Source organism: Xenia sp. Carnegie-2017, unplaced genomic scaffold (genome assembly GCF_021976095.1).
Source record: "Xenia sp. Carnegie-2017 unplaced genomic scaffold, XeniaSp_v1 HiC_scaffold_16, whole genome shotgun sequence".
NCBI classification, from domain to species: Eukaryota; Metazoa; Cnidaria; class Anthozoa; order Malacalcyonacea; family Xeniidae; genus Xenia; species Xenia sp. Carnegie-2017.
The window spans coordinates 12,043,744-12,069,520 of record NW_025813469.1 but is presented as its reverse complement, the minus strand read 5'-3'; the positions used below and the strand labels follow the sequence as shown (position 1 = coordinate 12,069,520).

The 25,777-nt window shown below is 33.3% G+C and overlaps 2 protein-coding genes and 1 long non-coding RNA gene across 5 annotated transcripts; 1 reads left to right on the top strand and 2 right to left on the bottom strand.

Moving 5' to 3' along the window:
- The first annotated feature begins 5,379 nt into the window (after nucleotides 1-5,379).
- LOC124437490 lies at nucleotides 5,380-11,458 on the top strand. Of its 3 annotated transcripts, none has more exons than XR_006945727.1 (7): nucleotides 5,380-5,410; nucleotides 5,728-5,901; nucleotides 8,154-8,258; nucleotides 8,344-8,460; nucleotides 8,618-8,711; nucleotides 9,706-9,981; nucleotides 10,997-11,458. XR_006945727.1 is itself a non-coding variant. In XM_046987458.1 (2 exons), exons 1-2 carry the CDS (start codon nucleotides 9,721-9,723, stop codon nucleotides 11,384-11,386), a joined length of 678 nt encoding a protein of 225 aa, XP_046843414.1. In that variant the 5' UTR covers nucleotides 9,633-9,720; the 3' UTR covers nucleotides 11,387-11,458. The 3 variants fall into 3 exon arrangements, 1 of the variants encoding a protein (XP_046843414.1); XR_006945726.1 differs by having other exon boundaries at nucleotides 9,706-10,008; XM_046987458.1 differs by lacking the exons at nucleotides 5,380-5,410; nucleotides 5,728-5,901; nucleotides 8,154-8,258; nucleotides 8,344-8,460; nucleotides 8,618-8,711 and having other exon boundaries at nucleotides 9,633-10,008.
- A 3,725-nt stretch (nucleotides 11,459-15,183) lies between these two features.
- Nucleotides 15,184-16,887, bottom strand: LOC124436083 (spermatocyte protein spe-26-like). The gene has a single exon (XM_046986012.1). The coding sequence runs from the start codon at nucleotides 16,885-16,887 to the stop codon at nucleotides 15,184-15,186; it is 1,704 nt and encodes a 567-aa protein (XP_046841968.1).
- Nucleotides 16,888-19,758: 2,871 nt separating this feature from the next.
- LOC124437496 lies at nucleotides 19,759-20,180 on the bottom strand. Its single transcript, XR_006945735.1, has 2 exons — nucleotides 20,060-20,180; nucleotides 19,759-19,824 (listed from the first exon to the last, which is right to left on the bottom strand). It is a non-coding gene; the product is annotated as an uncharacterized LOC124437496 (long non-coding RNA).
- Nucleotides 20,181-25,777: the final 5,597 nt, after the last annotated feature.

Sequence of the window (25,777 nt, the reverse complement as noted above, 5' to 3'; positions counted from 1 at the left end):
ATAAAAAACATCATATTTATGTCATATTACAAGCAATATGTAAAAGCAAAAAGTATGGCTGATCAACGTTGCCAGTTTGGCTTAATATTTTGAGCAAAATTTGGCTTAATATTTTGAGCAAAATTTGGCTCCTTTTTCTCTCGTGAAGCTTATTTTATTTAAAATCAAAATTCGCTTTGGTTTATTTTTCAAATTTGGCTTATTTAGGTTTTTTTTGTTTTTTGAGAATCAAAATCAACAAGTTTCCTGATTTTACTGAAAATAGGTACTCAACATAGCTATGATGCCAATTGCCAAAAACAGTACGTAACGGTTTACAAAACACCGCAAATGCAAAAATTGACATTAATAATGTACTACACCCCTATTGTCATAAGCATACAATCACTATGTATGTTGACTGTTGACAGACTCTCCAGTCTCAAAATGACAACGTCTTTAAAATTTGATGACATTGTGTCAACATGGATTTTAATGTCGTGCAGCGCACTCGTTTATAAAGTAAAGATCAGTAAAGATTAAGATTGAAAACTTTTTTCAATTTATGTGGTAGTAATCAAAAAAGAAGTTTTTTGCACATCGTTTGAAAAAGTGATGTGCAATTGTTTTCGTTTTAGCTAAAACGATGTGCAAATTACACATTGCACACCGTTAATTCGCACTCTGTTATATAATCGTATATCACTCGTATGTACTCGTATGTACTCGTATGTCAGTTGTATGTACTCGTATGTACTCGTATGTCAGTTGTATGTACTCGTATGTCAGTCGTATGTACTTGTATGTACTCGTATGTCACTCGTATGTACTCGTATGTAGTCTTTTGGTGTTTTAGTCACGATTAAAGTCGCCGTCGTTACATTTAGTGTTAAAAACCCATGATGGATTTTATGGAAAGTGTAACTAAAATAAAAATTCGTTTCAACCTTGATGAACGTAGTTTAATATGCCATTTTTGCATATAAGATTTGCCTGTAGAAATTAAATGTTTGCCCTGATCCTTGACTCCGTGTGCTCTTTGTTCTTTTCTGGTTTATTTCATCTGAAGCTTTCGCAGCAGTTTGCAGTGTTGTATAGAAGTGTAATTTATGTTTCGATTCATATGGTTAGTCTACTATTTAAATATGAATAAATATTAATTACAGTGGCATATTATGTTATTCGAGTACAAATAAGATGGAGAAAACGTAGATTACAATGTTGTGTGTAATGTCAACATTTTTTTATAAAATAGAGCATTTATAGATTACAGTGATGGCTATGCATTGTTCATTCAGCAAAATTTCACTGGAGGCTTTAGTTAGCACAAGTATATTTAGTTGTAAATGTAATATTGGTTTAAAATGGTTGTGAAATTAGTCACCATGAAGTGTTTTAAAACATGGTTTGGTTTTACTCTTGAATCCTAGTTTATGAAAAATGGGGCCAAAAGATGCAAGCAATTCTTAATTTATTATGTTGGAAAGTTTACTTATTAAAGTCAGCAAGGATTTTACTCCCATCGTGCAAATATTATGTTTTCACCCGTTATTTTCGTATATTTTTATATGGTGGGTCTCAATGCCGTTTGATTGTATTTAAATTAACATAAGAACAACGCTGTTTGTTAGAAATTTCTAAAGAATATTCAACTCCTACTCTAGCTGACATAACTCTGGCTTTTGCTAAAAAAAACTTTGGCTTCTCCTAAAAAGTTTACATGACCGAATATTCATGAAATTCGAAAGTAGAGAACGTTGTCCTTCTAGTGGTACTGATATTGACTGGTTTTCCAAATATTGTTACAACCAAATTTGCAACTTTTGCTTTACAGTACCTGTAACACGAAATTTTGCTAGTTAAATTATCTAACATGTGACGTCATATTGCATAATGAAGTTTCCATAATATTTTAAATACTCTTCAGTTTCTTGACAACTTTATATCTTATACCATTAACACGTCACAACAAAGGGAACTCTGTCCTTGTGAAGTAAAGTATCGTTAAATATACCTAATACTCCTAATTCTCATTATGCAATTTGACGTCACAAGTTAGATAAATCAGACAAAGCAAAAACCTCAATATGTCAAGAAATAAAAGTGATGTGCATAAACTGTTTTAGAATGTCCATTGTCATTTCAAAAGATCTCTTTAATAAAATTACAACTCGGATTGCCAATTTTTCGTGTCATGGGCACTTTAAGCGAAGAAAATGCTTTAGTTTATGTAAGACTTGTACTTCGATGAGAAACATCGCCTTGTCTTAGCATCACTTTATCGCAAACAAATTGTCGTTCTTGGACTATATATTTGTTAATACAATAAAGCGACATGTTATCTGTCATACAAAAAAAGCGCTATTTCTGTGAAAATTATCTTGTTCATTATTAATAACGTCGTATTTTTATCACACTTTTCCTAGTGTTAGGGAAAATAAAAATTGTTTAATAAATATACTATGTACAATTGGCAGTGATTTTGATTTTGATGAACAAAGACTTGAGAAACCACTGGTCAAATCCATAAACTGCAGTTTAAAGATTCTGAACAAAAACTAATGCTATAAATTTTCTTTTACCCCAGTCCTTAGCAAACTACTAAAGTCATTTATTTCTTAAGTAATTTACTATAATAATCAAAGGCTATAAGAACATTGAAGGTTTACATATTTAACTTTAAATATTCACTGTTCAAATTAATATTACAAAGTTTTGCTGAGTTATAATGATCTGATCATTTACAGAATATTTTGTACTTACACATAATTTTGCCCAAATGGTAAAACTTCAGCAAAAGCTCTACTTTGTGATTCATGCATTGAAGGAAGATATGTCCATGAAGAACTGCTTCCCATTTCGAAACACTCCACTGAATTAAGACCTTTAGTTTCATCATCCATACCTCCCATGACAACAATTGTATCACCAGTTATAACTGCACAACACCCACGTCTCTTTTCCAACATGGATGGTAAGACTGTAATGTTACCTGTATTACTGTCATACATGATAACACTGTTCAAATATTCTCTATCACCATAACCTCCAAGAAGAACAACTTGATCTCTCCATTGAACTGTTGCCATGTTAGTCAATGGATGAGGTAATGGAGGCATTTCCTTAATTGTAAGTGTCCTTGGATGAAACTCCAAAACACTGGACAAAACTTTCCAATCTTTTCCCTTTTTCTCTTCTCCATATCCTCCAAAAATAAGAACTTTATCATCAACAACAACAGCTCTATGGCACGAACGTGGTTCATGCATATGACACAACTCTTTTAAAACATGAGATGATGTACCAGTAATCTTTATTTCACTGATCAAATCTGATTTTCCTTTACCAGCAATGTATCCTCCAATGTGAAAGATTTGTTGTTTACAAACAACAGTTTGATGACTCCTACAATTATAAGGAAGCTCTGTGGGAAATTTTCTCCATGTCAAAGGTAACTGTTTTATATTCAATGTCTCCATTGACTTGCTGCCATAACCTCCAACAACAAATAAATTATCATTATAAATAAACGATGAAGCTTTGATGTGTTCATTTTCCATTGATGCAATCTTAAACCATTTCTTCTCCTTCCATGAAAATATTTCAGCAGTCTGAAAGGAACCAAGTGACCAACCCCCAGCAATCAAAATATCTTCTTTTCCTGAGTTCATCATTCCCTCAACTGATGATGGCAATGTTTTGACATGTTCATTTTTAGTCATCTTTCCCAATATTTGAAACATCATGACTTTCATTTCTTTCATTTCTTTGGTCACTGTAGAAAGATTTTGTTGAATATCTTTTATTTCTTTCCTTGTTTCCATCATTTCTTTGGTCACTGTAGAAAGATTTTGTTGAACATCTTTTGTTTCTTTCCTTGATTCCATCATTTCTTTGGTCACTGTAGAAAGATTTTGTTGAATATTTCTTATTTCTCCTTTGGATTCCATCATTTCTTCTTGTGATTTCGAGTTTTGGTTCGTCAGTGACTCCATTTTTCTAGTTATTACAGTCAGCTGCAATTTCTCTTGCTCCTCATGATCAAAACTTTGTTGAAACATTTCTTTTATCTCCGCAAAATCGTGAGAAGGAATCTTTCTATATTCACATAACTCAGTTTCATGTTTAATCTTGTCTCGTTTGTTTATCTCCTTGTCACAACGTTCATTAGAACACAACACTGGAGCAAAACCACAATTTTCAACATGTCGTTCAAGATCTTCAACATTTATAAATTCTTTGCAACCACGACCGGCGTAGTTGCAGCTGATTTTAAACTTTGAAATTAAGTTATTTATAACACGCGATGGAAGAAGTGTAGCTACAGTCAAATTATCTTGACATTGAGGACATCTTTGTGCATTAACTCGTAGATGTTCTTCAATACATTCACAACAAAAACTGTGTTGATTAAGGCACATTCTGGCATCTTTCATGACATTAAGGCAAATTGAACAGCGAAAATTTTCATCAACAGCATTCTTAAATCTCGATTCATCATATCCACATTCATAATCATTAGGACGATAAGCCATTTTATTCGTCTTCCCGTATGATTCAGTGTTATGATTAATTTAAGAAGTGACGAAATTATTTGTTTATCGCTACAAGTTAAAGCTAGAAGATACGTTGAAATTTGTAGTCAACGATTGATAAACACGGAAGTTTAAAGCGAAGAATAACAACGCCTAGTTTTTTATTTTAACATATTTGTGTAAAACATTATGAAGACAAAAAAGATGAAACAAAACAATGCAATGAAGCAGATCTACAAAAGACATGCATAAACAAAAATAGTTACGCAATTCGTACATGTGGTAAACTTCAGTTATGTGGCCACAAAGTGAAGTAGATTTATAAGCATAGTTTCGATAATATATAATAAATACAATTTTTGTCAAGATTGTGTTCAAGATTTTAAAATGTGTCGAATGCTTAGTCAAATGACTCAGTAACTCTTACTCTTAAACACTTTCTGCATCTATCGAACGCGTTCGCTCAAACCTCACATCATGGAAAGTGAAGAGTTCTTTAAGAGTTCTTACAAATTTGAACGATAAATGCATTGTCGTTTTCACTAATAACCATTTATTTGCAATAATACTTGTCTTAATTGTCTTTCAAAACAGTTTCCTAACTTACATGAGATGTCATTTATTCAACCGACAAATGAACACGTTTATGACTTGTGTATTGATTTACATACATACGACACTAGAATTAGTTGTATTACTTTTTTGTGTCATTGCGCTGTGCTTTTTGTTATTAATTTTTTTTAATAACCTTTTGAAAAGACTGTATTTTTGACGATTCTGTTCAAACAATGTTTAATCTGCGAAAGCGAATGCATCGCACATTTTAAGTGATTGAAAATAGTCAATTTTATTTCCTACTCTTATAGTTCGATGTTGTGTTGTCACTTTGACGTTATGTAAGTTTAAAAGATAATATTTGCTGTTATTTACTTTCTGCCTTTCATTCAACACACCAACAAAGTAAGCCTAGGTAAATGTAAACAATGCGAATAAAAGTGTTGAATTTGACTAAATTCAAGTAAAGTTCATTGTATTAAGTATAAGTTTCTCGTACTACCATTCCACAAACATGATAAAATTTATATTTTTGATCATTTGCATTGTCTACATTTGTATTATTTCTTGAGGATTTTATTGCTTACTTTTTATCATTTCTATCATTGTTTGATAACAATAAAATAGAGTATGTAAATGCTATTTGCTGATCTTGTAGACACATAAGGATGAACAATGGAAACTCTTTCTCGAGGGCTCCATGTTTGAGGATCATTTTAATGAACTCGAGAAGATTTGTGAAGAGGCTTATGGTGGCCACTGTGAGCTCTTTGATAATGAGTTTCTGAGGCCTATTTGCTAGTTACTTCTGGAACTAAGGACGTCAGCCAAGGTTTGTGTACCTAAAGATGTTTCTCTCTGTCGTAGGGTATATTGCTATTTCCATATGATCTTAATAACGCAAGATCAAAACGCATTTAAAGTAAATGACAAAATATTTTTGACATAAAATGTTTTGAATTTACTTTAAGAAATCTTCTCTACAAATGAACTAAAATATATCATACATATGAATTACCAATCTTTAATTCTTACTTAACTCTACTTCCATGTTTTGAGCTCTTGGAAAAATCAAATTCAAAACTTTCTGTCATGTATCCTTGTATATATTTGACAATGTAAAACATTTAGTTCATTCATATTGCTGATGACTTAATTTTAAGTCGAAACATGTTTATGTCAAAAAAATTTCTTATTTGCTTTAAATGCCGTGTATTGTTATATTTGCAATTTGGTCAATATATCAATATCAAATAAAAATATTGACTTTATATGAAAAATATTCTAATTGATGTGTTTATGAAAATGTACAGCAAATATACTTCATCACAAACAGCAAAATAAACAAGTTGTATTAAACTGATCATACTTCAAAAGGTTTAGAAATGTTGAAAGAGTGTGTTTATCTCTACAAACTGTGAACCAGCTGCATAGGTCTATAAACCATAGTACATATTTCATTTATTTCCAATTTTGATGTAAGTTTATCTCAGCAAACAATGAACTAGTTCTACTAAACCAGAGTACATACTCAATTTTAATCCAGTTTTGATCAGAGTGTATCTCTGTAGACTATAACTAGGTCTATTTAAGGCAAAATGCCTATTTAGTTTAATCCAGTTTCAATCAGAGTCTATCTCTGTAAACTATAAACTATTTGTATTAAACCAGAGAACTTATTCCATTTCATTCCAGTTTTGATCAGGGTTTATCTTTGTAAACAATTAACTTTGTGTACCGACATTATACCCATAAAAGCTCTCACTCCCTTTTCTTTGAATACGATGATTTTTTCTTCAACTGAGCAGAGATGCCTTCGTTGAATGGTGTTAATGGTATAAAATTCTGCTGGGACATTTGATCAAAAGTTTTCACGAAACTGACTGAAATACATATATTTGAAGGTTTAAGAGAATCATTATGCATTATGACGTCACTGGTTGTACAAAATAGCCAGTCTACCAAATTCAATGTCTTAAGAATAAAAAAGAACGTTGTTTTACGTAGATAGGTTACTGTCATTTTAAAAGTTTTTTTGAACGAAACTATAATTTATAAATCAAAATTTTCGCGTCATAAGCATTTTGAATTTTTCAAAAAATGTCATCGGGATTCTAAGAAAAGTCTTTGAATTTGATCACTCCTGCATTGTATGAACGTTCTGCTTTAAGTCCGAATTCTAACGCTTTTTTTCAGAGCAATATCATTATTTCACACCATTACCTGAAGTGACGTAGCGCTGTAACCAGTGACGTAGTCAGTGACGTAGTGCGGTAGCATGTGACGTTGTCGTTCTATTTAAATTTGAGAACTTTATTAGTTATCTTGTCATCGAACATTCATTGTTTTAGAAAGTAGTGAACGCCGAAAAAATACAGAGCATGAGTAAATAAGCTGACTGGTTACTGTCTACGTCGTACATATAGCAGGGATGATTGAGGGGTGTAGGGGTTAGAAAGGGTTTTAAGGGGGTGTACACATTTTATATGGTATAACATACAATATCTTTAGTGGCTGTCAATTGATCTTTTTTTGGTGTATGATTAGCATGATTTTGACCTACGTAAACTGATGCTACTGCTAATGTTGGAACGTATGCCATTTTTACAGTTTTATATGGTGAGGCGTAAGGATTTTTTGATATGTAGGACCACTGACTGGGTTGACATGTACTTTATGTTCACATGTCATTGTAAAAGTTTGGGATCGTAGAGATCGTCAACATTAATGATTTTTTGATATGTAGGACCACTGACTGGGTTGACATGTACTTTATGTTCACATGTCATTGTAAAAGTTTGAGATCGTAGAGATCGTCAACATTAATGATTTTATGATATGTAGGACCACTGACTGGGTTGACATGTACTTTATGTTCACATGTCATTGTAAAAGTTTAGGATCGTAGAGATCGTCAACATTAATGATTTTTTTGAGAAATATGAAACTGGCTTTAAACATGAAAGCAAAGGGTACGAGTTTCAAATTTATGTTGTATTTACATTCAAATATTTTACACCTTTTTATGTTTTTCAACTTTGAATTTATTCTGTAGTCTAATGCTTGTATTTTGTATCCTCATAGGAGATGCAACCAGGTAGCGTTCGCATTGCCTACATCCTCGAACGAAAAGATTCACATCTTTTGATGTTCAGCTGTGATAAACTAAAAGAAAAACTTAAATTTCAAGTGAGTTGGGGAGTGTTGGGGTAGGTGGGTGGAAAGACTCGTGTTGCCCTTTTGCGAAAAAGTTCATGAAAATTTCTGTTTTTAGTTCAAATTGATGTCGTCTTTTGATGATGTGCTATCTTCCATTTCAATGAATCAAATTCCCACGACCTTCGGCGGAAGCTTTGAGTACGATCATGATGCTTGGCTGCAGTTTTGATTTGTGAGAATTTTATCACGTTGCACGACTGTGTATTTTGTAGTAGATATCGGATTTACTTTTTTTTTAATTTTTTCTTGGCATTTTTTTGTTGCTCATACGTCAGTTTGGATATCGTTGTCAGAATTTGAAACAGGTTTAGTGAATTTTCATCATTTAGGTGTCCTGCAGTATAGATCTATTTGTGTAAAACCATCAACAGGTTTTGACCACTGGTACGACAGCTTGATAGCAATAACGATAATCATAAGAAAGTAAGACACCATATTTGTTGTATGAAAATTCCAGTAGTTGTAATCTATGTTGCATGAGTTTGTTTGCTATTTATTCCTTTCACAAACCGTTTGATTATTTAACAAATGATAAAAAAATCCATGATAATTCAATAATTGGGTTGTTGTGCCTCAAAATTAGGCAGATTTGAACATAACGTCTGGAGTGTAAGTTTGGAAATAAAAATTCATCATTTTTAGATTATTTATGATTGTTTTCCGAATAGTAATCAATTACAGGAAATGTGTAAGTGTATAAGTGTCTATAGCACGTTGTTTTTCAGTTTGTTTAAACCAATGCTGTAGAAGTGGGGGCGCTTGAGGGAGGAGCCTCCTTCTACCTTTGAAATGGGTAATTTATAAAGGGCACTATTGACAGAAACGTCAAGAGAGTCCCTCCCTCTGATAAATTTAATTCTACACGACTGGTTTAAACCTGTTAAAAAGCCGTTTTTAAGGTGCCGCATGCTAATCATCTTGTTCGATTTAATGGCTTTTGCTCTAACGCAAGTCGTTGTCTGTGTTTGATGCTGTAGTCAATGTTTTGTTTCGTTTGCTGGTGATGTTGATCACTTGGCAATGTGGTTGTTCTGTCTTCTTTCGTTGTTTCTCGTTTGTGTTCACTGTTTACTGTTTAGTGAGTTATGTATGTTTAAGATGCGTCGAGTTTTACCAATCTTCATTTACAAACGAAGACAACAGCAAATCTTTGCAATGTATTCATTAAGTCTTATACATGGACATGTTTGTACATGGACACCATGTTTGTACATGGACATCTCGAGAATTGTGCTGAGGTGCCTTTAATTGACGAAGCACGTATAAAGTGATGATCAAATAGTCTTTCACATTGGGCGTCAAGAATTCCTCATTATAACATCTCGTTTCAGAATTAGAGATATTTCTTTAAATTCAAATCTCTAACATGATTGTCACATTGCTGATAACCTTTTTTGTATTTTCGTTCAATGCAAAGTAAGCAGTTGGCCTGATGGAAAATACTGTCTTCCAATGTCCAGCAGCGGGCAATGTCCTGCAGGATGGAGGTCTGGTTATCGATTTCACGACATGGAAGATCACAAAGGTGGCCAAAACTATAGCAAGAAGATTTATGGTTGGGTGCCGAGAAATTCCTATTTGCACCGTAATCTCCAATGGGGCTTCTGCTGCAAGGGTGACTGCAGTCAGAATACCTACGTTCACCAGAACAACACGTGGCCTGCAGGATCGTATTGCATCTTCAGATGCGGAGGTACGTGTCCAAGGAATTTTCAACAAGGTGAGAAGCTCGTATGAAAATAATAAATCTCTAAATAACAATGTAATATGCAATTATTTTATGACTTTCAAACGTAATTTCCTTATTTATTTTGCAATTGTGTCATGATAAAATGTTCCATTTATATGGAGCATAAATCCTGACATCAATAAAATTCTTTTCTTTCTTCATCAGATTTGGTATTGTTTTACATAACTTAATTTATTCTATATCTGTATGATTTCATATTGTTTTAAACAACTGAATTTCCTTTATACGCACCATTACCATATGTGATGACTTGAATCCAAATCTATTTCACTACTTTCCTTTTTCATTGCGTTTTTAAATCTTTTGACTTTATCTCACAACAAATGATGAAACTGGGTTTGTCGAACATTTATCTTTTATCACGTTTCACGATTTTGTATTTTGATGCATACCGTTAACATTGTCATGTTTCTGAAACAATTTGTAATTGAATTTTAGACATGTCTATCACATTTTACATTGTACATTTGTTAATAAAATTTTAAAATTTGACACGTGTTGATAACATTGTACATTTTGACACATGTTAATTACTTTGTACATTTTGACACATTTCTAGTCTTTGCTGAAGATTCGTACATTCAGTAAATTGGACTGTAAGATGTTCAGCTATGACACAATTCATGTGATATGTTTTTCACTAACCTTCCTTGTGCGTGTGTACAATAGTTTGCCTTGATTACGTGCAGTCAAATCTCTCGAAGGATCGGATTAGGCTTTATTTCAATATGATTTGACGATTAGTTGACATAGATTTTTGTCTATTGAGTTTGTTTCTTTAACCGTTGTTGCTTCATAAAACAATTCTATATTCATCTATCCACACTTGTAAAAGGAAACCCTCTCTATTTGAATAAGGGAACTTCTCTTTTGCAAACTTGAATGGGGAGATTTTCTCTTATATAAATTTTGAATAGGAGGTCTCTCTAATATTTATCTTTGAAACCTGTATTTTTAGAAACAAGAACCCTTCATGACGGGTTGTCGTTGTGCAAGTAAGCTGGCTTTGACGGCAATAGATGAACTTGGAATAGGAAAATTTGGTGAAACGGTAAAAGAATGTCAGAGATTGCTCGAAGAACACGATAAAAAAGTGAGCGCCATCTTTTCAGACAGACGCCTCTCTGCGTTACAAGTCAAAGGTGAACAACTTGTGTCGGACATGCAGCAGACAGATAACTTGAAGAAAACACAAGACTGGAAATATACCATGGAAATTGTCTCGAAATTATATTTCAAAATGAATCAAATTTTCTCCAAGCTAGAAGTTTTGTATAGAAAACGAAAACGGGAGCTCGAGGATTGTCTACAGTTGAAATGCTTTCAAGAGGAATACGCTAAGGTATGAAATTATTAAGATGTTTGCCCAGTTTACTGGAAGACAGGGGCGGATCTAGATTATGTCAAATCCGTCGCGCGACTGATGTTTGAAACTCAAAAATTACCTATTCATATTAGTTAAAAATTCATTAATTATTCTTACTTTATTATCGCATTTACTTCGTGATAAAAATCCAGCTTTATTTATTATTGAAAACTAATGACTAATCCAATGAATATCTCCTTGGTAACCAGATCAGTTGAATTTTAATTGACCTGGAATAACCGACTGATAAGCGGGGTGGCTTGACTGGTTCGACATATAAAGGAGTCTAAGAACGCCAGAAACGCTATTTTATTGGTCAATGGCCAGATCAGTGGACAGTCTGGAATAATCTCGACCGATAATAGGGGTGGCCGGACCTATAAGGGAGTCCAATTGCTATCTTACAATTGGTTCATTTGAATTTTTGTCTTACTGTGATTGGTTTGACCTATTTCGACTGATAGCCAACTGAACTAACATAGTCAAGCTCACTGTCTGAATTGAATGTTTGATCGTTTCATAATAATTTTCTAAAGCATGATAGAAACTAAACTACAATCAGATGGAATTTATGGAAATCTTTTACAAATTCATATGTTGACATGAATGCTGCTTTACCAAACTGGGAATTTTTTCAAGAGGGCGAAAAATTTATGGATGAATTGTAAATGCTTGGCAAAGACGATCTCGCGAGCGACATTTCAGTCATTGATGTTCAAAAGAACGCCAACATTGTTTTGAGTTTTATCAGCAGAAATTTACATCCAAAATCGTAAGTAAAGGACAACTGAAGTGTATGCGTGAATGTAATATATCAAAGTCAATTTATGCGAGTGTGTGATGCGATTTATGTTAATATGGCGTATGGTAAGCATATAGATGCTTCTAAAATTGTTGTTGCCGAAGGACTTTTAGCTAGGATTTCTTTAGTGCTTAGGGAATCGTGACCGTATATGGCAGCGAAATCCTACATTCCTGCAAATATATTTCAATGGCCAAAAAATCTGTAGCCATAAGGCGCCATACTGTTATTACTTTATCATAAACAAATGTTTGGGACTTTTCAGTTTATGATCATTGATCATTCAATCATTAGACAGTTTGTTTAAGTTTTGAGAAAACTAACATTGATTACATGAGAAGCTGTTTACTATAACCTGTGATTTTGAGTCTTCTGATCCATGAAGCTTTTTATTTTGACAATTTGACTGGAATGGTATTAAACCTTAGTATTTCAGATACATGAAATGTTGTCCCATGTCACATATTGTCCCCTTTTCTAACTGAACACCTCATGTAGAGATGTAAAGTTGTGTTGATCTACGGCTCATACCAGATTGTTTGCCATAAATTCCAAAGGGCTATTGATGTATGAAAAGCATTTTCTATAAAGTAAAAATGTCTTCCTATGTATGCAGATAAACCTTGAAATTTGGCAAAACAGCAAAGTATTTTCATGATCACTAGGTAATTTTTCTGATGATCATTATAATTTCTAAACTAAATTATTTCAGATTTACATTTAAACGAGCTTTGATCATATGAAATGATATTTATCATAACCAGTAAGCATAACACATGAACCAATTTTAACATTCATGTAATTATATAATTAAAGACATGTTGGTTACATTCTGTTTGTAATTGATAATACAATGCTACTAGTGATTGCTATATAGCACACCTTGAAGAAGATAATAGTCAAGTGAAATGCCTAATAAACATTTATGGCATTCAGCTGTCCTTATCTGCAAATTTTCACTCTGATAATTTTTCTTAAGCTTTGGCAGAAAAAAATTTTGAGTTTTTCCTCAAAAGGTGAATTTGCTAATACTGATGTGGAGATGGGTAAAGGGTTACAATAAACTTGCATGGTTTGAAGTCTGAGCTTTTCTATATCTATGAACTGTCACTTGTAGTACCAAATTTCTAACTTAACTCATTACATAGAGGTTTGAATGGGGTCTCTAGGGGGGTCTATGCCTGACAACTTGGTAGAAATTTTTAAAGGCTATATCTGTTTTTGAATATAGCATTATTGTAAAATAAATTTTACGTTCCTAGACATGCTAATGAGCCATATATTTGGCATAATAATGAGCCTAAATATTTGGCAAAACATTCAAGTATTGTTCACTTCATTTTTTTTTGAAAAAACGTAACAAAATGTGTTGTATTTATGCAAAAACGATGCCCACAAAATACATTTTGTAATGCTCTGAAACGCTGAAAATGGCATTTTTAAGGCTCTGAAATTCAAAATTTCTCAGGAGAGAATGCCTCGGACCCCCCCTATATGCGGAGCGCCTCCGATGTTTTATGACTGATGTTTGAAAAATCCTAGATCCGCCCCTGCTGGAAGAGTTTTAATACCAAAATATACAATATATTTGCCGTTGTTATAAAGTAAACTGAAATAATATAAGTGAATTTGCACTTTGTCTTTTCAAAAACTGTTACTCTGCTTCAAATCTTTTTGATCTCATGTGCGAGTGGGCCTCAATGGCGTTTGATTGTATTCAAATTAACATAAGAACAACGCTGTTTGTTAGAAATTTCTAAAGAATATTTAACTCCTACTCAAGCTGACATAACTCTGGCTTTTTCTAAAAAAAACACTGGCTTCTCCTAAAAAGTTTACATGACCAAATATTCAAGAAATTCGAAAGTAGAGAATATTGTCCTTCTAGTGGTACTGATATTGACTGGTTTTCCAAACATTGTTACAAACAAATTTCCAACTTTTGCTTTAAATTGCCTGTAACATGAAATTTTGCTAGTTAAATTATGTTTGCAATGAATAGAACTTTTGAAATGACGTTGTACTTTCTAAAACAGTTAATGCATATCTCTTTTCCTTCCCAAGATATTGAAGTTTTTGTTATTTTCATTTTATCTAACTTGTGACGTCATATTGCATAATGAGTTCCCACAATGTTTTAAATATTCTTCAGTTTCCTGACAACTTTATATCTTATACCATTAACCATATCACAACAAAGGGAACTCTGTCCTTGTGAAGTAAAGTATCGTTAAATATACCGAATACTCCTAGTTCTCATTATGCAATTTGACGTCACAAGTTAGATAAATTGGACAAAACAAAAACCTCAATATCTCAAGAACTAAAAGTGATGTGCATAAACTGTTTTAGAATGTCCATTGTCATTTCAAAAGATCTCTTCAAGAAAAGTACAACTCAGATTGCAAATTTTTCGTGTCATGGGCACTTTAAGCGAAGAAAATGCTTTAGTTTATGTAAGAATTGTACTTTGATGAGAAACATCGCCTTGTCTCAGCATCACTTTATCGCAAACAAATTGTCGTTCTTGGACTATATAATTGTCAATACAATAAAGCAACATGTTATCTGTCATACAAAAAAAGCGCTATTTCTGTGAAAATTTTGAAACAATAACGTCGTATTTTTATCACACTTTTCTTCTTGTTAGGGAAAATAAAAATTCTTTAATAAATAAGCTATGTACATTTGGCAGTGATTTCGATTTTGATTAATAAAGACTTGACAAAACAACCGGTCAAATCCATACACTGCAGTTTAAAGATTCTGAACAAAAACTAATGCTATAAATTTTCTTTTACCTCAGTCTTTAGTAAAATACTAAAGTCATTTATTCTTCAGTAATTTACTATAAAAATCAAAAGTTATAAGAGCATTGAAGGTTTACATATTTAACTTTAAATATTCACTGTTTAACTTAATATTAAAAAGTTTTGCTGAGTTATAATGATCTGACTATTTACAGAATATTTTGTGCTTATACATAATTTTGCCCAAAAGGTAAAACTTCAGCAATAGCTTTATCTCGTGATTCATTCATTGAAGGAAGATATGTCCATGAAGAACTACTTGCCATTTTGAAACACTCCACTGATTTAAGATGTTCACCTTTATTATTCTGACCTCCCATGACAACAATTGTATCATCTGTTATAACTGCACAACACCATAATCTCTTTTCCAACATGGATGGTAAGACTGTAATCTTACCTGTATTGCATTCATACATGATAACACTGTTCAAGTATTTTCTTCCATCATAACCTCCAAGAACAACAACTTGATTTCTCCATTGAACTGCTGCCATGTTTGTCAATGGATGAGGTAATGGAGGCATTTCCTTAAATGTAAGAGTCCTTGGATCAAACTCCAAAACACTGGATGAAGCTTTGTAATCTTTTCTATGCCCTCCAAAAATAAGAACTTTATCATCAACAACAACAGCTCCATGCTGCTGTCGTGGTTCAGGCATATGACACAACTCTTTTAAAACATGAGATTTGGTACCAGTAATCTTTATTTCACTGATTAGATCAGAATTTGTGAATTTATCACCATTATACCCTCCAATGAGAAGAATTTGTTGTTTATAAACAACAGTTTGATGACCATAACATTTATAAGGAAGCTCTGCAGGAAATTTTCTCCATGTCAAAGGTAACTGATTTATATTCAATGTCTCCATTGACTTGCATTCATATCCTCCAACAACAAATAAATTATCATTATAAATAAATGATGAAGCATAGTCATGATCATCTTTCATTGATGCAATCTTAAACCATTTCTTTTCCTTCCAAGAAAATATTTCAGCACTCTTTTTGGAACCAGACAAGTAACCACCAGCAATCAAAATATCTTCTTTTCCTGAGTTCACCATTCCCTCAATTGATGATCGCAATGTTTTGACATGTTCATTTTTAGTCATCTTTCCCAATATTTGAAACATCATGGCTTTCATTTCTTTCATTTCTTTGGTCACTGTAGAAAGGTTTTGTTGAACGTCTTTTATTTTTTTACTTGATTCCATCATTTCTCTGATCACTGTAGATAGATTTTGTTGAATGTTTCTAATTTCTCCTTTTGATTCCATCATTTCTTTCTGTAATTTCGAGTTTTGGTTCGTCAGTGACTCCATTTTTCTAGTTATTTCAGTCAGCTGCATTTTCTCTTGCTCCTCATAATCAAAACTTCGTTGAAACATGTCTCCAATCTCCTTAAAGTCGTGAGAAGGAATCTTTCTGTATTCACATAACTCAGTTTCATGTTTAATCTTGTCTCGTTTGTTTATTTCCTTGTCACAACTTTCATTAGAACACAACACTGGAGCAAAACCACAATTTTCAACATGTCGTTCAAGATCTTCAACGTTGCTAAATTCTGGACAACCACGATTAGCGTAGTCGCAGCTTATCTTAAACTTTGAAATCAAGTTGTTTACAAAACGCGCTGGATGAAGTTTGGTTACAGTCAAATTATCTTGACATTGAGGACACGTTTGTCCATTAACTCGTAGATGTTCTTCAATACATTCACGACAAAAGATGTGTTCGTTATGTTGACACATTCTTGCGTCTTTAACTACGTTAAGACAAATTGCACAGCGAAAATTTTCATCAACAGCATTCTTAAATCTCGATTCATCATAGCCACATTCATAATCTTTAGGACGATAAGCCATTTCATTCGTTTTCCCGTATAATTCAGTGTTAAGATTAATTTAAGATGCGACGAAATTATTTGTTTATCGCTACAACACAGAATAAGGATTGTAACAAAAGCGCCACCTGATGTCGGAACCTTGATGTTTGTGTCCCCTGTATTGAGCTCTGCAATCCGGGTATTTTAAACGGCGGCCCTCTTTCCAGGCAGATGAGTGCAGCCAGAACGTAATATAATATAGAGTTCTACGGAAGGGTTTGGGCAAATTAACCCAAATATTTCTATAGATTGGTCATTTTTTAATATTTTTTGTGTGGATACAGTTAACATATCAAGCTTTCAACAATTTATCCATTAATTCGACGTCCGTTTTGATAAATGATGGTTTATTCGGAATATTTTCAAAGTAGATATGTATCTGACGAGATGTGTACTCGGTATATGGTTTGTCGTCTGTTTTAATTTTATTATATAAGAATAGACCTTTTTAAGGTTATCGTAGCCATATTGCAGGGGGTGCAAAAACATTTGGCCGAGCGCGCGGTCACGCATGGCGTCCATATAAATTACTAATAAATGCGCAAAAATTACCCTTATACATATTGGGAATTTCTTTCAAATATATTTCTCAAACTAGTCCTTTTTAATAGTCGAATTATTATTTGCGATTTTTTATACATGTGAGTCCACTTTTGTGGTAATCAAAAAGCGGAAAGCTAAAGAAAACATTTGTTTTCTTTGAACAACTTGATCGTCGTTTGAGCGATGTTCTTGAGTTCGTAACACACGCACATGTCTACTATTTATTACCTTTGTTAAAGAAGTTTGGTTGAATTTAGTTTCGTTTACAAACCAAATTTTGGGTTGTGTGTGGATTGTTTAAAAGTGATATATTTTTTGCTTGTGTTTGTTTTGGGTTGAGAATCTGTAAATATGTCGTTTATAATGTGCCGGTAATTGTTGAGATCTGTTCGGTGAGCTTTGTTCCAAGTTTGTATACCAACTTTGTAACGTAAGTCGTTGTCTGTAGTTTGTGCTGTAAGTAGCTAATGCGTTTTGCAGAGTCCAGCCAATGTTAAGTTTTGTCATTCAGCGATGTTTGGAAATGTGTTTATAGTAAACCTTTTTGTTCAGGAAGTATTTTTGAAGCTAGTGCCAGTCTTATGAATAAAGTACCCCATCGTTCGGAGCAGTTTATTTTATAAGCTGTTTCTTCTCACTACTTTGGTTGTTTACTTCTGTCAGTACATGTTGTGAATAACAAAATAAATAGTTATAATGTGCAACACATATATGTTCTTGCTTTTCACAAATTCAAAAAAAAAGATCAAATAAAAGGCATACTAGTTTATATTATTCCTCGAAAGCAAGCAATAGAATTTCCAAAAAAAGTGAAAGTACACAGGATGTCTCAAAAACTTGAAACCCTTTAAAATCACTCGACACTCGGAATTGCATGATTCAGCATGAATTAATCGCCGAGAATGAACAAATGCTATTTACTGGAATTTTATGCTAAGGCTTTGCAGGGTGAAGTAACGGCAATTCTTATGTTCTCATTAAAAATATTTTTTCAGTTTATTAAACGCTTAAATAATGTGAGTTTACTAGCACAATAAATACTCCCTGTAGTGCACGTGTCTTGTGGTTAATTGTAATCGAACTGGTGATAGCTATAAGTTATGGAATATGCACTTCCTTATTTTAATTGGACGACGTACGGATTTGGAAAATAGTTTAAAATTCCAGGAGTGTAATTGGTGTCATACTAAAGAAAATTTTGAACATTAATTTTTAGAATGGAATTTATCAGTCAGAAATGAAACAGGAAAAGCAAACGTTGCAATGAAAGAATAAGATGATAATTCGTAAGCCTGGCCAGGTTTAAGTTTCATTTAATAAATATAAGGTGTTTACATTGTGTGTTTGCACAGGCTTATTCAAACGGAGTGTTCTTTGGGAGAACTCGAGAGCAGATCAGTTCAAACCGAAGACCGAAGGTCTACTCCCATTTTTTCACAACCTCAAATAAACAAACAAATAGAAGCGTACTACTATGAACTTTTTCTCGAAAAATAACCGACTACTAGGTGTCCCAAAAAAGAGCCACTATAAAGAATACATAATGCACCAAAAATACTGCGACATCGTGATTTGCATAGCAGCCATCGCCTTTTACTCAGTCAGCTCATTGCCATTTTAATAGGAGTTTGCAATGCTTGAACAAGTTGTTCGTTTTTATTCATCTTTTCCAACATTTGAAACATCACGACTTTCACTTCTTCTATTTTTTAGTCATTGCAGAGAGATTTTGTTAAACATCTTTTATTTCTTTCCTTGACTCCATCATTTCTTTCGTAGGTACAGAAACAAAAACTGTGATGAACATTGATCGAAAGGAAAATATGTTTGTGGGTAGAACTATACTGTAGAAGGGTGTCTGCTTTGTGTAAATTTAATATCTGACAGCTGTCATCTCACATCATGCGATTTTTCAGCATAGTAGATTTCAGATTTGCTTTAATGGCGAATAACTTGTTCGTCTTTGTTCATTGCTCATACGATGGTTTGGATGCTGATACATTTATTGGCCGGATGACATTCCATTCAGAAGTTCAGAAACAACCTCGTGACGTATGAATCAGACAACAAATACGGAAAAGCTGACATTAACTTTTCACTTGACTCTTAAGTTCACTAACGCTTAGGATGTCAAAACGTATAACAGTAACATAAACATTTCTTTCCAGGACTGCCGTAACATTGATGATCTATATGTATGTGAAAAATTGAAAATATTATATTTCGGATCGAACTTGTGTTGAGGTGTTTTTAAAGAGAGTTTGTTGTGCTCTAATCTACATTCTACGAATTGTCTTTCAGTATGGTAGGTAGTGTAATGACTGTTCTCATTCTTTGTTGTTCATTCATCACTACCTACACTGACACACGTTGTCTTAGCTTATATTTTACGTAGTTTAGACTCTTCTCGTTCTCTATTGTTTATTCATCACTACCTACACTGACACACGTTGTCGTAGCTTATATTTTACGTAGTTTAGACTCTTCTCGTTCTCTATTGTTTATTCATCACTACCTACACTGAAACACGTTGTCTTAGCTTATATTTTACGTAGTTTAGACTCTTCTCGTTCTTTATTGTTTATTCATCACTACCTACACTGAAACACGTTGTCTTAGCTTATATTTTACGTAGTTTAGACTCTTCTCGTTCTCTATTGTTTATTCATCACTACCTACACTGACACACGTTGTCGTAGCTTATATTTTACGTAGTTTAGACTCTTCTCGTTCTCTATTGTTTATTCATCACTACCTACACTGAAACACGTTGTCTTAGCTTATATTTTACGTAGTTTAGACTCTTCTCGTTCTCTATTGTTTATTCATCACTACCTACACTGACACACGTTGTCGTAGCTTATATTTTACGTAGTTTAGACTCTTCTCGTTCTCTATTGTTTATTCATCACTACCTACACTGACACACGTTGTCGTAGCTTATATTTTACGTAGTTTAGACTCTTCTCGTTCTCTATTGTTTATTCATCACTACCTACACTGAAACACGTTGTCTTAGCTTATATTTTACGTAGTTTAGACTCGTTCTCTATTGTTTATTCATCACTACCTACACTGACACACGTTGTCGTAGCTTATATTTTACGTAGTTTAGACTCTTCTCGTTCTCTATTGTTTATTCATCCCACCTACACGAGCTCACGTTATTTTAGCTTATATTTTACGTAGTTTAAAGACTCTTCTCTCCTTTCTCTCACGTTATTTTAGCTTATATTTTACGTAGTTTAAAGACTCTTCTCTTCACATTATTTTTTTTAAAGACTCCTATTTATTATTTTTTTATTTTTAGACTCTTCTCTATTGTTTATTCATCCACCTTTCACGTTATTTTAGCTTATATTTTACGTAGTTTAGACTCTTCTCGTTCTCTATTGTTTATTCATCCCACCTACACGAGCTCACGTTATTTTAGCTTATATTTTACGTAGTTTAAAGACTCTTCTCTTTCTCTATTGCTCATTCATCACTACCTACACGAGCTCACGTTATTTTAGCTTATATTTTACGTAGTTTAAAGACTCTTCTCTTTCTCTATTGCTCATTCATCCCACCTACACGAGCTCTATTTTATTTTATTTTACTCTTTCTCTATTGCTCATTCATCCCACCTACACGAGCTCACGTTATTTTAGCTTATATTTTACGTAGTTTAGACTCTTCTCGTTCTCTATTGTTCATTCATCACTACCTACACGAGCTCACGTTATTTTAGCTTATATTTTAGATAGTGTGAAGACTTTTCTCGTTCTCTTTTGTCTATTCATCTCCACATACATGAACACGCGTTAACTTTGTTTATAATTTGGGCAGTGTAAAGACTGCTAGCTCTTGTTCTCTGTTGTTCATTTACCACTACCTAATCTGACACAAGTTATTTTACTTTATGTAGTGTAAAGACTGTTTTCGTTCTCTGTTGTTTATCTTTAACCTTTAAATATTTTAAAATGTGAGAAGAAAATGCTAAGTAGCGCACATTTGCATCATACTGTTTTGATTGAAAGGTTTAAGACATTCAGCACATCATGAAAACCTAAAAATCTCCTTTGCTCAAGTGTGGAAACTTTTTCATGTATAAACGATCTAATTTTATAATCAAAATACACTGTAATCTTCCTCACAGAATGTATTATGATTTTTCAAAAGCAGGCATTTTTTAGAATATCATCTATTTTAGTCGAATGCATGCTGAATCGGATGGTAAAGTTAAATGAGTTGCATAGAAAAACTATTTACTTGTTATTGATATTCGTCAGAGGAATTTTTAATTACTAATCTTTAAAATACATTCAAGCTTTGACTTTAACAAACTAGATAGTCAACGCATAATGACTATATTTGTTTGTGCACCTTTTAAAAAAATATGTGAGGTGTTTACGTTTTGTGACCGTAATCTCTTTGTAGTGTTTCGATAGAAAAGACCTGCGTTCTTCAATGTCTAGTTGCGTCAAATAACAAGAAATTGAATAAGTTGACACATTTTGTTTTTACACATTTGCATAAACACGGAGAAGTGTAGCTTTGTGGAATTATTATACAAAAAAATAGAGACTTGTCGTGGTGACAAATCTGAAAATCGTTTTAAAGATAGCAAATACCATGGGGAGTGGTAAAAGTAATAAGTTAATAGTTCTTAAAAGATATGGTATTTGCGATGTTTAATTACTATACTACAGATTGTCTCGATATGTAAAAGTACTGTGTAGATTTCACCCAATCGAGCAACGATACCACAAACAATTATAGTATTGTCAATAAAATTTATTCTTGGCGGTACAAAAAATCATTTGAACTGTCATTTGTTAATCATAGACCAATTTTGCTTAACGATTTTATGCATATACCAAGACAAAAAACTATAATAATCACCGATCGTATGAAGGAAATGTCTAAGTTAACGGTAGTGTGTTTTGTGTAAATTTCTGACAACAATCCTTTCTGTCATATTCTATCATCTCATTGTAGATTTCGGATTTAGTTTTTTTTATTTCTTCTTGGCATTTTTTCATCGCTATTACGTCAGTTTGGATATCGTAGTCGGAATTTGAAACAGGTTTAGTGAATTTTCATCATTTAGGTGCCCTGCAGTATACATCTGTTTGTGTAAAACCATCAACAAGTTTTGACCACTGGTACGACAGCTTGATAGCAATAACAATAATTATAAGAAATTAAGACACCATATTTGTTGTATAAAAAGTCCAGTAGTTGTAATCTATGTTGCATGAGTTTGTTTGCCATTTATTCCTTTCACAAACCGTTTGATTATTTAACAAATGATAAAAAAATCCATGATAACTCAATAATTGGGTTCTTGTGCACCAAAATAAGGCAGATTTGAACAGAATATCTGGAGTGAAAGTTTGGAAATAAAAATTCATCATTTCTAGATTTTTTATTAATGTTTTCCGAATATTGATCAATTACAGGAAATGTGTAAGTGTCTATAGTACGTTGTTTTCCAGTTCGTTTAAACCTGTTAAAAAGCCGTTTGTAAGGTGCCGCATGGTAATCGTCTTGTTAGATTTAATGGTTTTTGCTCTAACGCAAGTCGTTGTCATTGTTTGATGCTGTAGTCAATGCTTTGTTTCGTTTGCTGGTGATGTTGATCACTCGACAATGTGGTTGTTCTGTCTTCTTTCGTTGTTGCTCGTTTGTGTTCACTGTTTATTGAGTTATGCATGTTTATAATGCGTGGAGTTTTACCAATCTTCATTTACAAACGAAGACAAATGCAAATCTTTGCAATGTATTCATCAACTCTCAGACTCAGCATGTTTGTACACGAATGCATTGACATTTCAAGTATTGTGGTGAAGCGCCTGTAATTGACGAAGCACATATAAAGTGATGATCAAATAGTCTTTCACATTGGGCGTCAAGAATTCTTCATTATAACATCTCGTTTCAGAATTAAAGATATTTCTTTAAATTCAAATCTCTAACATGATTGTCACATTGCTGATAACCTTTCTTTGTATTTTTGTTCAATGCAAAGCACGCAGTTGGCCTGATGGAAAATACTGTCTTCCAATGCCCAGCAGCGGGCAATGTCCTGCAGGATGGAGGTCTGGTTATCGATTTCACGACATGGAAGATCACAAAGGTGGCCAATACTATAGCAAGAAGATTTATGGCTCGGTGCCGAGAAATTCTTATTTGCCCCGTAATCTCCAATGGGGCTTCTGCTGCAAGGGTGACTGCAGTCAGAATACCTACGTTCACCAGAAAAACACGTGGCCTGCAGGATCGTATTGCATCTTCAGATGCGGTGGTACGTGTCCAAGGAATTTTTAACAAGGTGAGAAGCTTGTATGAAAATAATAAATGTCTAAATAACAATGTAATATGCAATTATTTTATGACATTAAAACGTAATTTCCTTATTTATTTTGCAAATGTGTCATGATAAAATGTTCCATTTATATGGAGCATAAATCCAGACATCAATAAAATTCTCTTCTTTCCTCATCAGAGTTGGTATTGTTTTACATAACTTAATTTATTCTATATCTGTATGATTTCATATTGTTTTAAACAACTGAATTTTCTTTATACGCACCATTACCACATGTGATGACTTGAATCCAAATTTATTTCACTACTTTTCCTTTTACATTGCGCTTTTGCATATTTTTGACTGTATCTCACAACAAAAGATGAAACTGGGTTTGTCGAACATTTATCTTTAATGTTACAATGGCATGCAATGATAGTTTAGAAACTACAATTTTTTCACACAAGCTACATTCGTTGGGACGATGAAGACAATAAAAACCAAAATAGAAAAGGGGGAACGGTTCCAGACGGATCTTACGATAGAAATGCCAAAATATATTTCTGTTGTCGTCATGATGGCAGTAGCCACCGTCTACAAGGTCTACCCAAGTGTGCTCAAATGATCCTCATGCGGTACGAAGGAGCTTGCTTTACAATTGCTGGTTATTCATTGCCTAGAACTGGATTCTTACAATGGGACACGGAGGACAACAATAATAAAGATCAACATGTCGGCGCATATCCTGATGGTCAGAGGACATTTCACACTGGCATAAAGATTGAATTTTGCACATACACCTCAAATGGCAGATGTTGACTTTCCTTATAAAAAGCCTTTTATACAATTTATTCGTACGAATCATAGAATAGGACGCTTGTCATCTTTCTGGGTGTTTTCCGAAGCATTTTCGAGAGCAACCCCAGTATGTAGTATTTAGTCGAAAACAAAACAGGCTTATAATCCATGTATCAGCTTAGAATATACAATAAAATGTTCAGTCGTTACGCTATTTGTATCAATATGAACATTATTTGCCTTAAAGAATGCAGTCAATGATAGACAAATAATGAGGACATTAAAAAGGGCGGTCATGCCGCGCAATTCTAAAACTCCAAATCCGTAATTTAGCGATGATGCACCGTACACATTTCACCCTATATCGAGCACCACTACTTTTTTTCAGTTGAGTTTTATTTGGTTCAGTGATTGTTGCAGAAAAATAAAAATTGTTGGAAGGTGAAGGGATAGAAATGACTAGCTGTTATACTGCGAAATATGCATGGTGCTCAATTTTTTGATGCATAGAATCCAAAGCTAATTGCAATGAAAGTTAACAATTAAACAGCACACTGTTAGGTGTGAAAAACACGGAATTTACAATATTAATGGTGAAATAATTCACTCAATTGATTTCTGGATTTGTTATTACATTTTGTTATTTAATTTCAAATAGAAAACACATACTATATACAGTTTATATCACAACTAGTGTACCTACCTACAATGAAAGGCTGAGCCGTATGATGGGGAGGCTTAAAATTCCAAGGGCAATTTTCATTTTGAAAGGACGCTCTTCTTGCAAAAAAGAGCACTTTTTATAGTAAGTTTGAAAGTTAGGGGGCACGTGCCCCTCCCTCCCTCCGCCATTGCTGAAAGGTAATGTAAAGACTTTTGACGTTCTCCGTTGTTCATTCATCACTACCTACACTGACACACGTTTATATTTTAGGTAGTGTAAAGACTGCTTTATGATCACTTTTGTGCATATTGGAGATGATGTGATTGATCTCAATTAAAATTTCCCTTTTTTAGACGAAAGTGTTAAGTATTTAAAATATTGAAATGTCTATCTTCATAAAGATAATGCTATGAATAAACTATGTTTGCATCGAACTGACAAAATTAAAAGGTCTAAAATATTCAAACACTTCATCAAAGATATTGTCCAAAGCTTTGACGTTGAAGTGTGCAAATACACTATTTTTGAAATATTGCGAAAGAATTTCATCGAAAAGATGCCAGAAAACTG